The 13782-nt window shown below is 42.5% G+C and overlaps 1 protein-coding gene across 1 annotated transcript in view; it reads right to left on the reverse strand.

Annotated features, from left to right (window-relative positions):
• Positions 1 to 13782, reverse strand: part of GXYLT1 (glucoside xylosyltransferase 1) — a 32765-nt gene that overhangs the window by 8245 nt on the left and 10738 nt on the right. Inside the window, exons 4-5 of the mRNA XM_029057593.2 lie at positions 4956 to 5207; positions 111 to 234 (exon numbers count right to left, since the gene is read on the reverse strand). Of these exons, the coding sequence (XP_028913426.1) occupies positions 111 to 234; positions 4956 to 5207 (376 nt within the window). The remainder of the gene's footprint in view (positions 1 to 110; positions 235 to 4955; positions 5208 to 13782) is intronic.

Genomic DNA, 13782 nt, shown 5'->3' on the forward strand with positions numbered 1-13782 from the left:
AGAAAAATTCTAACTTGAATTGTAGACTGCTAAACAAGAGTGCCTGGGAACTGCATAGGGAGTTTCAAAGATTATTAAATTGCAAAAATGAATTTAATCCGTTCAATTACCTGGGTTATGAAAGAACATGATATTTAGGAGATCTTGATCACCCCACGTAATGTTTAGTTTGTATTTTTTTAGTAACGGCATAAGTATATCTCCCCACTGTAGCCGTGCTGTTGTCATATCATTCTGAAAAGGGAACAAACATTAAAAGAACATTTTCATAGACATTCAATTGAAAGCTCCAAAAAAGGATTCCTGAAGGTGCAAATTCAAACAGCCTCCCAAGCTCTATATGCCGCAGTCTGAGATGTCTGCTAAGATCTGAGAAGTTCCACCTGGGGCTGAAAATGGTGGTTTTCTGACCTGTTACCTCTTTGAAGTCTGTCTTCCACTTAAGATGGAAAGTTGGCCCAGTACTTTCAAATCTGATAGAGGGTATAATTCATCTTGATCTCTTCTGGGACACTAATTCGCTTTTACAGATCAGTAAAAGCCAGCCTGTACACAGGATGAGTCGTTATCCTCGACTCATCCCTTTCATTCAACCCACATTTTCAATCTATCACCAAATCCTGTCAGTTCACCCTTTGCTTTGCTAAAGTCTGTCCTTTCCTCTACATCCAAACTGCAACCACGTTAATTCAAGCACTTATCCTATCCCGCCTTGATTACTGCCTCAACCCCCTCATTGACCGCCCTGCCTCCTGTTTCTTTCCACTTCAATCCATACTGCACTCTGCTGCCTGGATCATTTTTCTACAGAACTGTTCAGTCCACATTTCCTCTCTTCCCCTTTGGATTGTAAGTTTGTTATGGGCAGGGAATGTGTCTCCCAACTCTGCCATACTGTAGTCTCCCAAATACTTAGTACTGTGCATAGTAAGCACTCAACAAATACCACTGATCATGTTAAAATTACAGTAATTGTCCAATTTCATCAAATTGGATAGCGGCCAACTAAGGACCAAACTAAACCAAGATCACCCCGCTGCCCTCCAAAATAGGGACTGCATTCTTGCAAAACCTCACCTTGCGCAAAATTCATTCTGTTGTCCTCACACAGATATCCGAGCATGTGTACAAGCAGTTTCTTTGATAATGTGATGTACCAAACCAAAATGGCCTTGTGTTTCTTCTATTACATTCCTTCTAACCATTATGGCAGAATAGTGCACAGCAACTCTAAATAACCTTTCAGCTACTGAACAGATCTTAGATTCTTCAAAGGAAAGCATTCCTACAGGCTGAGGTCAAATAATCAATCCAAGGGTTTGCTACCCGATGGGTCTTTTCCAGCTGGGAAGAGCATGAGTCTGAGAACCAAGAGATCCAAATTCTAATCCCAGCTCTGTCACTGGTTGGCAGCGGGACAAGTCACGCAACCTCTCTTTCCCTCAGTCTCCTCATCTGTAAAAATAGGGATAAGAAACCTGCTCTCCTTCCAGCCCATGGGAGACAGAAGCTGTTTCTGTTCTGTCTTGTCTTGACCCCAGCCCTTAGGATTATTATTAAGTGCTTAATAAATGCCATTATTACTACTAAAAAGCATAAGCATTTTGAGCTAATTGGAAAAAAATTTATATAAATTACATCTATCTTTTTTAGATCATAATAATTACTTCATATGCTTTTGACTGGTGTCAGCCGCATGGTTTTTCATCATTCTGGTTCTGATCTGCATTCTCCCTCCAAAGAAGAGCCCCACCCGCTATGCAGGTGCATGAATCGATGCTATAAACATACACTCACCCATCAGAGGGTTCCGTTACTAGAGGAATGCTGGATCCATTGCAGATGGATCCAAACCATTTGGGCTTCTCTCCCCTCCCCGACCCCCATTCTCTATCAAGGAGTGGAAGATTTAAAAGTTACAGACAGTGCATTACTTAAAATATAAATTATTAATGATAACTGGCAATGACGACAATAACTTTTAAGAGAACTAAGTAAGCTAAATAGGAGCACCTAGGCCCTTAGCTATTCAGTGCTTTTTGGAATTCCTCTTAAAATCTATAAATTTAAACCATATACTAGATACTAGTAATCCAGGCCTTTTAATGACAATAAGCTCTATAATAACTCCTTTGTACACTATGTAAACTATAGCATGCTCAACTAGGTAAAGGGACACAAACCATCATCTTAACAAAACTATTTTATGGCAAGATGGAAGAGGAAAAACTCCAGAAGAAACTAAGGAAATTTAAATTAGACCTGGTCTTACTTAACTGAATACCATATGCTATGCAAATTCACAAGTGATGTTACACTAGGAGGTTGCAAAAGACAAACAGATAATGGAAAACTCTGCAAATTAGATTCAGCGTAGAAAATAATTTCAAGTAATGCGCTGAGGGAAAACATCTTGGAAATAAGCTAAAATCAAAAGGGCTATGAATGCAAATTTATCATGGCTTGGGACAAGCTTAAATTGTCATATGCAAAAGCAAAAATAGAACATCATGCACTATAAAGAAGCTACTGTAAACAGCCCAGGCAAAGGGTTTTCTAGAGTTTATCTATGATTTTTCCAGGGTTCAAAGTTGACCCTACATGTGGTATGGTTTTATCCACGTATGTTGGTTGGTTGAGAAGATCAGTGAGTGACTAACTACCCTTATTATTCTGTGCTCATGTATAGATTGCTCTTTGCAGTGCTGTCTTATTTGCTATCTGAAATTCCTAGAGCCATTTTCAATTTTGCCTTGGAGTGGGGATCTACTCAGGGCCTGTGTACTAAGCGAGACAGTCAGCTCTCTCCTGCCTACTTATCCTCTCAGTTCATAACCTTAATTCCTCTAGCATTTCCTCCTACCACCTGGGCATCTCTTCTAGGATATCCTGCCAATACCTCAAATTTAACATGACTAAAACAACTCATCCCCCATTAAAACTCTGCCCTCCCCCGACTTTTCAATCCTTGTAAATATCATCATCCTCCCTATCTCACAAGCCCGTAAACTATGGCATTACCTGACTCACCACCCTCCTTCAACCCAAAATTCAATGCCACCAAATCTTATCAGTTCTACTTTCACATCACTAAAATCCACCCCTTTGCTCACTGAGCCTTGATTCATTCAATCATATTTATTGAGTGCTTACTGTGTGCAAAGCACTATACTAAGCACTTAGCAGAGTACAATATAACAATCTTGGGAGAAAAAGAAGGGAAGATGGGAAAAGGGCAATCAATGGTATTTCTTGATCTTATCTATCTCGCCATCAACCCCTTTCCTCCACCTTCCCTTTGACCTGGAACTCCCTCCCTCCTCCGGATATGCCAGACCACAACGCTCACCTTTTCAAAGACTCAGTAAAATCATATTTTCTCTAAAAGATCTTCCCCAATTAAGCCCCCATGCCCCCATGCCTCCTTCTCCTTTCTGTGATGCCTATCCATTTGGACCTGTACCCTTGTAAACTCTATTTGGGCAAGGAACATGTCTACCAATTTTGTTGTATTGTTCTCTGAAAGCTAAGAAAGGTGGTCTCTGCACAGTGAGTGCTCAGTAAAATACCACTAATTGATATTCCCACCACAATCCCTACTCAGCAGAAATTGTATCAATTCTGAAGTGACCACGGTCTAGTATATAACTGATGCTAAATAAAATCCTGAACAAGAATTTTATCTCATTCTTATTCATTATAACCTTCTTGCAACGCTTAAAGAAATCCCCCAAACTTGACTGTTTTAGATTTAGGATGTCCTTTCTTTAGAGCAATATCTATTACACAATAAACAAAGGCTTCTTTTTAAAATTAGAATAACAAAAATGGAAGGATGAGGGGTAAAAACAATAATTCAACTGATCATATTCTGAAAAAGAATGAAACACATCAATTGCAAATAAATTCTTATATAGATGTCAAACTATATTTGGGCAATAATCTTACAGCACCATCTTCTGGTCTATTAAGGATGTGCACATTTTCAGACATGTTATCTGCAGAGACAACCAATATTTCCAAAATATTATTTTATGAATAGTTTTAAAGAATATTCTATTATAGAAAAATGATATTTCTTCACTAGAATACTAGAAGAATATTCATTAAAAAGATGAGAGTGTAAATGTATGCGACAGTTTCTGTGATGCTAATAAATTTAAGTTTCTACCACAAAATAATTCAATAGTATGATGATACTGGGTACTGAATGGGCTATAATACAGGAATGCATTTTGGTAGCCAGAACAAAAATTATATAGAAATATAGGGTAAAATCTAGCAGAATATACACCAAAATAAATGAAGGCTGGGGGAGTGAGCCTAGGACTACAGGCTAAAATATGGAGTTAATTGAGTTCAGGAGAGAGGTGAGGGGTCTTCGTATCAATCTTCAAGTATTCCAAGTGACTGGTATATTTGAGCAGGTATACTGGTATACAGGGCTGCTGAAAAGGGAGGAAATGGGTGGAAATCACAGCAAGAAGATTTAGGTTAGGCATGGAAAAAACAACATGGGATCCCAGAAAAGGTTATCAAGGGAAGTTGCAGAGATATTTTCAGAAAAGAGTAACTGCATACCTCAACACAAGAGGTGCTTTTAAGATGTCTTTTGGCCCCTTGACAGGCTTAAGGTTTTGTACCCAAAGCCTTTCAGAGGAAAACGAGGAATTAATTTTTCATAACCTTGGAGTTAAGCAAGTTTTATTATTAGTAAGACTACCCATACAGTGCCAGAAAGTTTTTTCTGCAGTAAAAGAAAAAGTCTGTTGTACTGTAATCTCCCGAGCGCTTAATACAGTGGTCTTGCACACAGTAAGTACTCAATAAATACCAGTGATTGACTGATTCTAAAGTTTTTCCCACAATCTGAATGAAGGCAAACCTAAAATTACTAGGAGAAAAACTCTAAGAAAAGATGTGATTTCAAGTTAACCTAATTCTGCTTCACCCACCTTGAAATATTTTCTTCTCATTCGCGTCATATTCATTAACATTACGCCAGAATTTATTCCAGTTTTTCCATAGTATGGGTGCCTGGCAAATCGATTATACCATCCAATACGAGGCTCTTCATGTTCTGGTGCCATTGCAGCAATTTGTGTGGAATTGAATTCTTTCAGGAAAGACCAAATATCATCAACAGGTCGTAAGAAAAGGATATCCGTGTCGACATAGAGTAATGAGTCAACTTCTTTCAGAATTAGCTGTGGAAAAAGATATTTCAAACATTACACTTCCCATTTACTTTCGGGGAAAAGTTTAAAGAACCTTCAGTCATGCAGACAGGATCTTCAAACCTGAAATTATTAAGAATTAATTTTCACCAAAAACTAACAAAATCACCAATCGTATTTACTGAGCACTTACTGTGTCCAGGGCACTGTGCTAAGCGCTAGAGAGAGCACATTTTAACAGTTGATAGGCACATTCCGTGCCCCAAATATCCTTAAAGTCTAGAGGGGGAGGCAGACATTTATCTAAGTAAATTACAGATATGCATATAAGTGCTGTGAGGTTGGGGTAGGGGGAGAAATCGCAGTGAATAAAGGGAGCAGGTCAGGACAACAAAGAAGGAAGTGAGAGAAAAAGAAATGAGGGCTTAGAGAAGGTTTCTTGGAGGAGATGGGCCTTCAATAAGGCTTTAATGGGCAATCACTGTAGGTTTTTGAGGATTGGGGAAACACATCCTGAACATTTCTGTAGATAAATGATCCGGGCAACACAGTGAAGGATGAACTGGAACGGAGAGAGACAGAAGGCAAGGAAGTCATCAAGGAGGCTGATACACTCATAACGATGGGACAGGATAAGTGCTTAGATTAACGTGGTAGTAGTTTGGATGGATAGGAAAGGGTGAATTTTACCAAGACTGTGAAGGTTGAAACAATATAAGATTTAGTAATAAATTGAATGTGTGGATTGAATGAAAGAGAAGAGACAAGAATAACTCCAAAGTCAGGTTACGAGACAGGAAGGATGGTGGTACTGTCTACAGGGATGGGAGAGTCAGGGGGAGGGCAGAGTTCGGGTGGGAGGATGAGTTCTGTTTGGGACATGATAAGCTTGAGGTGACAACAAGGACATCCAAATTGCAATGTCTCGAAGGCAGAAGGAAATGCAAGGCTGCACAGTGGGAGAGAGATCAGGGCTTGAGATATAGATTTGGGAATCAACCACATAGAAGTAGTATTTGAAGTCAGTGAGCAAATGAGTTCTCCAAATGAGTGGGTGTAGGGGGCTAACAGAAGGAAACCCACAGTTGAACCTTGAGGGACCCTCACAGTTAGGGGATACGAGGCACAGGAGGAGCCCACAAAAGAGATGGAGAATGAGCAGCCAGAGATGTAGGAGGAAAACCAGGAGAGGATAGTGTCAGTGAAACTGAGGCTGGATGTTTCCAGGAGAAGGGGATGGTCAACAGGGTCGAAGGCAACTGAAAGGTCAAGGAGGATTAGAATGGAGTAGAGGCCAATGGATCTGGCAAAGAGGAGGTCATCTGTAACTTTTGAGAGGGTGGTTTCTGTGAAATAAAGAAGAGAGAAGTCAGTTTGGAGGGGTCAAGTAGAGAATTGGAGAGGAGCTTGAAACAACAAGGGTAGACAACTTGCTCAAGTGAACTAAATGGTGTACTGTTCACTTAGATGAGGTAAGAGAACAGGCGGTCCTTACTGATGGAAGAATTTCTTTATATTCTGTTCATTTCTCTCATTGTCCAGTGTTATAAACCAGTAAACATTTATTTAGCAGTTAACAGCTTTTTTATGGTATTTGTTAAATGCTTACTATGTGCCTGGCACCATACTAAGTGCTGGGGTAGATTCAAGCTAATTAGGTTGGACACAGTACATGTCCCACATGGGGCTCATGGTCTTAATCCCTTTTACAGATGAGGCAACTGAAGCACAGAGAAATGGCCTGCCCAAATTCACACACCAAATGGGGCAACTGGGATCAGAACCCAGTCCTTCTGTCTCCCAGGGCCTGCTCTATTCATTAATCCATGTTGCTTCTACTGTAACTTTCAACTATCTCATAATTAGAGAAGCAGCGTGGCTCAGTGGAAAGAGCCCGGGCTTTGGAGTCAGAGGTCAGGGGTTCGAATCCTGGCTCTGCCACCTGTCGGCTGTGTGACTGTGGGCAAGTCACTTAACTTCTCTGTGCCTCAGTTCCCTCATCTGTAAAATGTGGATTAAGACTGTGAGCCCCACGTGGGACAACCTGATTCCCCTGTGTCTACCCCAGGGCTTAGAACAGTGCTCGGCACATAGTAAGCGCTTAACAAATACCAACATTATTAATCACTTTCATTTCTTTGACTTCCAGGCAATGAGCTCTCGAGAGCCTCTTTTTTAGAGCTATCTAAACCCCTTCAGTATTATGTAGTACTGAAACACATATATGGGGTAGGGGGAGGGAAATTTTCACTGAAATTTAAAATCACCTCGGTTAGCTAACCCACTGGAAGGATGTGATAACAGTGCTACCAAGAGGAGGAAAGGAGGAAGGAGCAAAGAAAGTCCCGCTGGGGTGGTGAGCAGACTGTGTAACACTCTAGTAACAATCTACTACTAATGCCTCGATGCTGTCGACATCCAATTATCGTTTTTGCTGTTTTTACCCCATTATTTCTTTTAGTGTGAGAAGGAGTATGATGTAGTGGATAGAGCCTAGGCCTGGGAGTCGGAAGGTCATGGGTACTAATCCCGACTCCACCACTTGTCTGCTGTGGAGCCTTGGACAAATCACTTACTTCTCTGTGCCTCAGTTACCTCATCTGTAAAATGGAGATTGAGACTGTGAGCTCCTCATGGCACAGGGACTATGTCCAACTAGAATTGCTTGTATCCACCTCAGCGCTTAGTAGAGTGCCTGGGACACAGTAAGCGCTTAACAAATACAATCGTCATCATCATCAGCTCTTCTCATCTTAGGCTGTGAACCTCCTTTACCCAGTGTTCTACACATTATGTGTAAGATGATGGTGAATGACGATCACCTCAGGAACGACTGACAAGCCTCAGTTTGAAGCTTGAGGACTAAGCGTCTGTGCAAAGGATTGATTACAGAGCTGGTGGTGTGCCTAGCACATGTTAGCTCTCACATACTCTCTTCCCTGTCACTCATATTCCCAGAGAGCCATGAAGCAAAGCAGGCAGAAGAATAAAGGATGAGTGCGGAAAAGTGAGGACAGAAGACTTAGTGATTGAGAAGGGGATGAGAAGGTAATAATAATAATAACAATTGGGGTATTTATTAAGCACTTACTATGTGCCTGGGACTGTTCTAAGCACTGGGGTGGATTCAAGCAAATCGGGTTGGACACAGTCCCTGTCCTGCATGGGGCTCACAGTTTTAATCCCCATTTTACAGATGAGGTAACAGACACAGAGAAGTGAAGTGAAATTATTATTCTCATCTGAGGAAGTCCTGAGTGAAGTGGTGGAGCCGGTATTAGAACCCATGACCTTCTGACTCCCAGGACGGGGCTCAAGCCACTATGCAGGGAGTAAGGGGTGAGAGGTTAAGCATAAGAGAATCTACATATGAAACAATCCCTAGGTAGGCATACACGACTGCAACTTTGTCTTTTAGAAAGTCAATTTCAATTAGGTACTGATTTCCCAACAAATTATCTCTAGTAATAGACAGAACCAGGGATGTCAAGCACGTGCGGGTACGAGGCAGCTAGCTGGCGGCAGAGGGACAGAAGCAGACAGAGAAGCAGAGCCCCACCCCATCATCTGCCACCAATCCAGACACTTCTTTCAAGCTGCAAGTGCCTTTACCAAGGCTAAGGTAGGCCACTCTCGAGAGTTTTTTGGAGGGGTTGTTACGCACACAGTTCCCTCACAGGGAAACTCCAGAGAAAAGGCCCTACCAAGAGAACATACGAGAGCCAAGGATTCAGCAGTGGAGCCCAAAATATGGTGTATGCTTTGCTTATATCTTGGAGAGGGGGAGAAGGGGACACTGATGGAGCCGCCCATTTAGAATGATGGGTGAGCGCCAGTCCTGAGATTTCAGCCCCGAGAATCTGCGCAACAGAATTGATTATAGCGCTAATGTTGTGGGCAGAACCACTCACGCTCCCTTGTCCCTGCCAGTTATATTCCCCCAGCTGGGGCATCAAGCACAACAAGAGAGCATACACACAGGGATGCAGCATCTTACAACATGCGCACAAAGGTTTTTACGTACAGAACTTATTTAACAATAATTATAATAACAATATAATTGAGGTATTTGTTGTAGGTGCCGAACACCGTCCTAAGAAATAGGGTGGACATAAGACCATCAGGTCCCACATGAGAATCACAGTCTAAGTAGGAGGGAGAACAGGTATTGAATCCCCATTTGGCAGATGAGGGAACTGAGGCACACGAGCACACGGAAGGCAAGTGGCGGAGCCGGGACTGGAACCCAGATTCATTCATTCATTCAATGGTATTTATTGAGCGCTTTCTATATGCAGAGCACTGTACTAAGCACTTAGAGATCCTCTGACTCCCAGGACCGTGCTCTTTCCACAAGGCAATGCTGCTTCTCATTTACAGTCAAAGTAACCACAGCACTTACGTACATATCTGCAATTTATTTATATTTACGTTTGTCTCCCCTTCTAGACTGTATGCTCCTTGTGCACACACTACCAACTCTGTTATACTGTACTCTCCCAAGTGCTTAGTAAGTGCTCAATAAATACGAGTAATTGATTGATTGATGAGAAGAGAAGCAGCATGGTTCAGTGGAAAGAGCCTGGGTTTGGGAGTCAGAGGTCATGGGTTCAAATCCCGCTCTGCCACTTGTCAGCTGTGTGACTGTGGGCAAGTAACTTAACTTCTCTCTGCCTGCTACCTGGTCTGTAAAATGGGGATGAAGATTGTGAGCCTCATGTGGGACAACCTGATTACCCTGTATCTACCCCAGTGCTTAGAAGAGTGCTCTGCACATAGTAAGCGCTTAAGAAATACCAACATTATCATTATTATTATTATGAGTGATGCTGTGGCATAGTGCCATGACTCAACAGGTGGCTTGCCCTGAAAATAATGATGGTATTTGTTAAGCGTTTACTATGTGCAAAGTACTGTTCTAAGCCCTGGATAAAAAAGGCATTTGTTAAGCGCTTACTATGTGCCAAGCACTGTTCTAAGCACTGGGATAGATAGGAAGTCATTAGGTTGACCCACGTGGGGCTCACAGTCTTAATCCCCATTTTACAGAGGAGGTAACTGAGGCACAGAGTTACTTGCCCAAAGTCACACAGCTGACAAGTGGAGGAGCCTGGATTAGAACCTGTGACCTCTGACTCCCTAGCCCGGGCTCCTTCCACATCACCAGCCCCATTAGCTAACTACTTTTCAGAATTCCTGGTAAGCCTGTCCACCTCACCTAACACTAAGTGATTCGTTTGTCTGAAACCTTCAAGGATGGGGAGACTTAGCTTCACCCGCTATATTGTAAATTTAAAGTGGCACACTAAAGATCCTTCTGAGGGACGAAAAGCCCTGAGAAGAAATTTAAACTTCACCAAAATAATCAAGAACCTCTGCAGTAAACAACTGGTCTACCTGCGACTACCAGCCAAGGAAAAGAGTGCAGGCTTCTGCTCCCTCTGCAACAAATTTTCAGAGCTCTTTAATTTTTTTTTTAATATTCCACTAACTAGAGAAAAGGATGATTAAGATAGAATAGAAAACCATGGCCCTACTTTTCCAACTATAGTTCTAAAAACCAAATACTTAAAAAGTTTTTTAAGATTAAAAGAAATTCCTTAATAAATGCAATTCTCAGAACTTTCTTATCTATCTTGAAACAGATTGCAAATGATGGATATGATAAATTTGATGGGTCTAATGGATTAATGGAGGGAAGTTAAAAATTAAACTGACTACAAAGCACTGTGGGGACTTTTTACACCATCCTTTCAGTTAAAGAAGCTCACCTACTTTTCTCTTTCCCTCACTTATTACATTTTCCACAAAAAGCTGATCATGTACTTAGCTTAATGATTAATACACGAGAAACCAGCAAGTCATCCAGGAACTCGGCTCTGTACAACTTTTAAAACACTTGATATTCACCCTTTGTACCTCTACCCTCATCAATTCTGAAATATCTCTTATCAGATCACAACCTCCTCACCTGTTCTCCTTCCCATATACCCACCCCCGACAAATCTGTTCTGTCCCTCCACTGAGTCCTCAGTTCTTTTGACTGCTCCAATATTCTACAGCCACCCAGCCCTGTTTGGTCTCTATATCCAAACTACCAGCTCTTGAAGCACAAACTGACATCCTCAACACTGCCCTCTCCACTAGACTCAACTCCCTTGCTGCCCTGCTCCTCCACTGATTTCATAGCACAAACCTGCCCCCTGGATCACCTCCACAGTATTCAGTTCCTTTGCTGCTTCACATCAGCACTCTCCTCTGCCCGACAACAATACTTCCTAATTCACTTCCATACCTACTGCCCCCTCCAGCTGATCTTCAAACCTCCTGTCCCTCCACCCCTACTACCTCTTTCCCCTAATGACCTGACCTCAAAAACTGAAAGCATCAGGCATGATCTCCCTAAATCATCCCTGCTCCTCTCCAATCTCGCCCGCCCTTTTCAACTCTCCCTATATTCCCTGCAGTAACTCAAGAAGAGATCGATCTCCTCCTCTCCAAATCTACCTTGGAGAATCCTTGACCTGTACTTCTGACCCCATCCCTTCATACCTTTTAAAAATACTTCGGAGAAGCAGCATGGCAAGTGGACAAAGCATGGACCTGGTAGTCAGAAGGACCCGGGTTCTAATCCCAGCTCTGCCACTTGGCTAAAGCCTCATTTTCCCCTTTTCCCTCTGCTCCTCCACCTCTCCCTTCCCATCCCCACAGCACTGTACCCGTCCGCTCAACTGTATATATTTTCGTTACCCTATTTATTTTGTTAATGAATTGTACATCGCCTTGATTCTATTTAGTTGCCATTTTTTTACGAGATGTTCTTCCCCTTGACGCTGTTTAGTGCCATTGTTCTTGTCTGTCCGTCTCCCCCGATTAGACTGTAAGCCCGTCAAACGGCAGGGACTGTCTCTATCTGTTGCCGACTTGTTCATCCCAAGCGCTTAGTACAGTGCTCTGCACATAGTAAGCGCTCAATAAATACTATTGAATGAATGAATGAATGCCTTGGGCAAATCACTTCACTGGGCCTCAGTTACCTCATCTGTAAAATGGGAATTAAGATTGGGAGTCCCATGTGGGACATGGACTGTTTCCAGTCTGATTGGCTTGTACCTATCCCAGTGCTTAATACAGTGCCTGGTACATATTAAGTGCTTAACAAGCATCACTTGGGGGGGGCGGAGGGAGACAGAAACCACATCCCCCTTCCTTCTTCCCTCCTGACTGCCATCTTTAATCATTCACTTTCCAATGGCTTCTTCCCCAATGCTTCCAAAGATGCCTACATATCCCCTACCCTAAAAAAACCTCCCTTGACATGAGTTTCCACCGGGTATCACCCCATTATCCTCAATCGATGGTATCTGAGTGCTTGCTATGTGCAGAGCACTGTAATAAGCACTAGAAAGAATACAATATAACAGAATTAGCAAACACATTCCATGCCCATAATGATCTTACAATATAGAGACTCCTATCATTTCTCTCCAAACGTCTTGAGAGTTTTTAACACCTGTCTCCACCTTCTCTCCTCCAATTTTCTCCTTGATCCCCTCCAATCTGGCTTTTGCCCCCTTCATTTCACAGAAACAGCCCTCTCTAAGGTAACCAATAACCTTCTCACCAAATCTGACAGCCTCTATCCTAGCCTAATCCTCCTGGACTTCTCAGCTGCCCATGACGCTACAGACCACCCCGTCTCCTTGAAACTTTATCCAATCTTTGCATCTCTGACACTGTGCCCTCTTGGTTCTCCTATCTCTGCCTGATCCTTCTTCGCCTCTTTTTTGCAGGTTCATCCTCTGCCTCTCACCTTCTGACAGTGGGGGTGCCTCAAGGCTCAGTTGTAGGTCTCTTTTTCTCCATCTGCTTCCACTCCCTTGGAGAAATCATTCGTTCCCATGGCTTAATGAGAATGATTTGGATCTTTCTTTCCAAACCCTGACCTCTCCTCTGCAATAGCACATTTCCTTCTGCCTTCGGGACATCTCTACCTAGATCTCCTGCTAACATCTCCACCTTAACATGTCCAAAACAGAATCTATTTCACCACCCAAAATTTGTCACCCCACTATGCAGCGTGGCTCAGTGGAAAGAGCCCGGGCTTGGGAGTCAGAGGTCATGGCTTCAAATCCCGGCTCAGCCACTTGTTAGCTGTGTGACTTTGGGTGTCACTTAACTTCTTTGTGCCTCAGTTGCCCCATCTGTAAAATGTGGATTAAGACTGTGAGCCCCACGTGGGACAACCTGATCATCTTGTATCTTCCCCAGCGCTTGAAACAGTGCTTTGCATATAGTAAGCGCTTAACAAATGCCATCATTATTTTTATTATCTTTCCCATCATCATAGACAACACCACTACCCTAACTCAAGCCTGTATCCTTGGCGTTGTCCTCAATTCCTCTCTCATTCAGCTGACTTATTCATCCTGTCACCAAATATTGCCAGTTCTTTCTTCACAACTTGGCTAAAATCTTCCCTCTCCCCTCCATCCAAACTGCTCCCATGTTAATCAAACCTCTTATCCTAACCCACCTTGACTAATGCTTCTGCCTCTGAACTTCCTGCCTACTGGGTCTCTCCACATCAGTCCATTACTTCACT

The sequence above is a fragment of the Ornithorhynchus anatinus genome, chromosome 2 (assembly GCF_004115215.2).
Source record: "Ornithorhynchus anatinus isolate Pmale09 chromosome 2, mOrnAna1.pri.v4, whole genome shotgun sequence".
In the NCBI taxonomy this organism is placed as follows: domain Eukaryota; kingdom Metazoa; phylum Chordata; class Mammalia; order Monotremata; family Ornithorhynchidae; genus Ornithorhynchus; species Ornithorhynchus anatinus.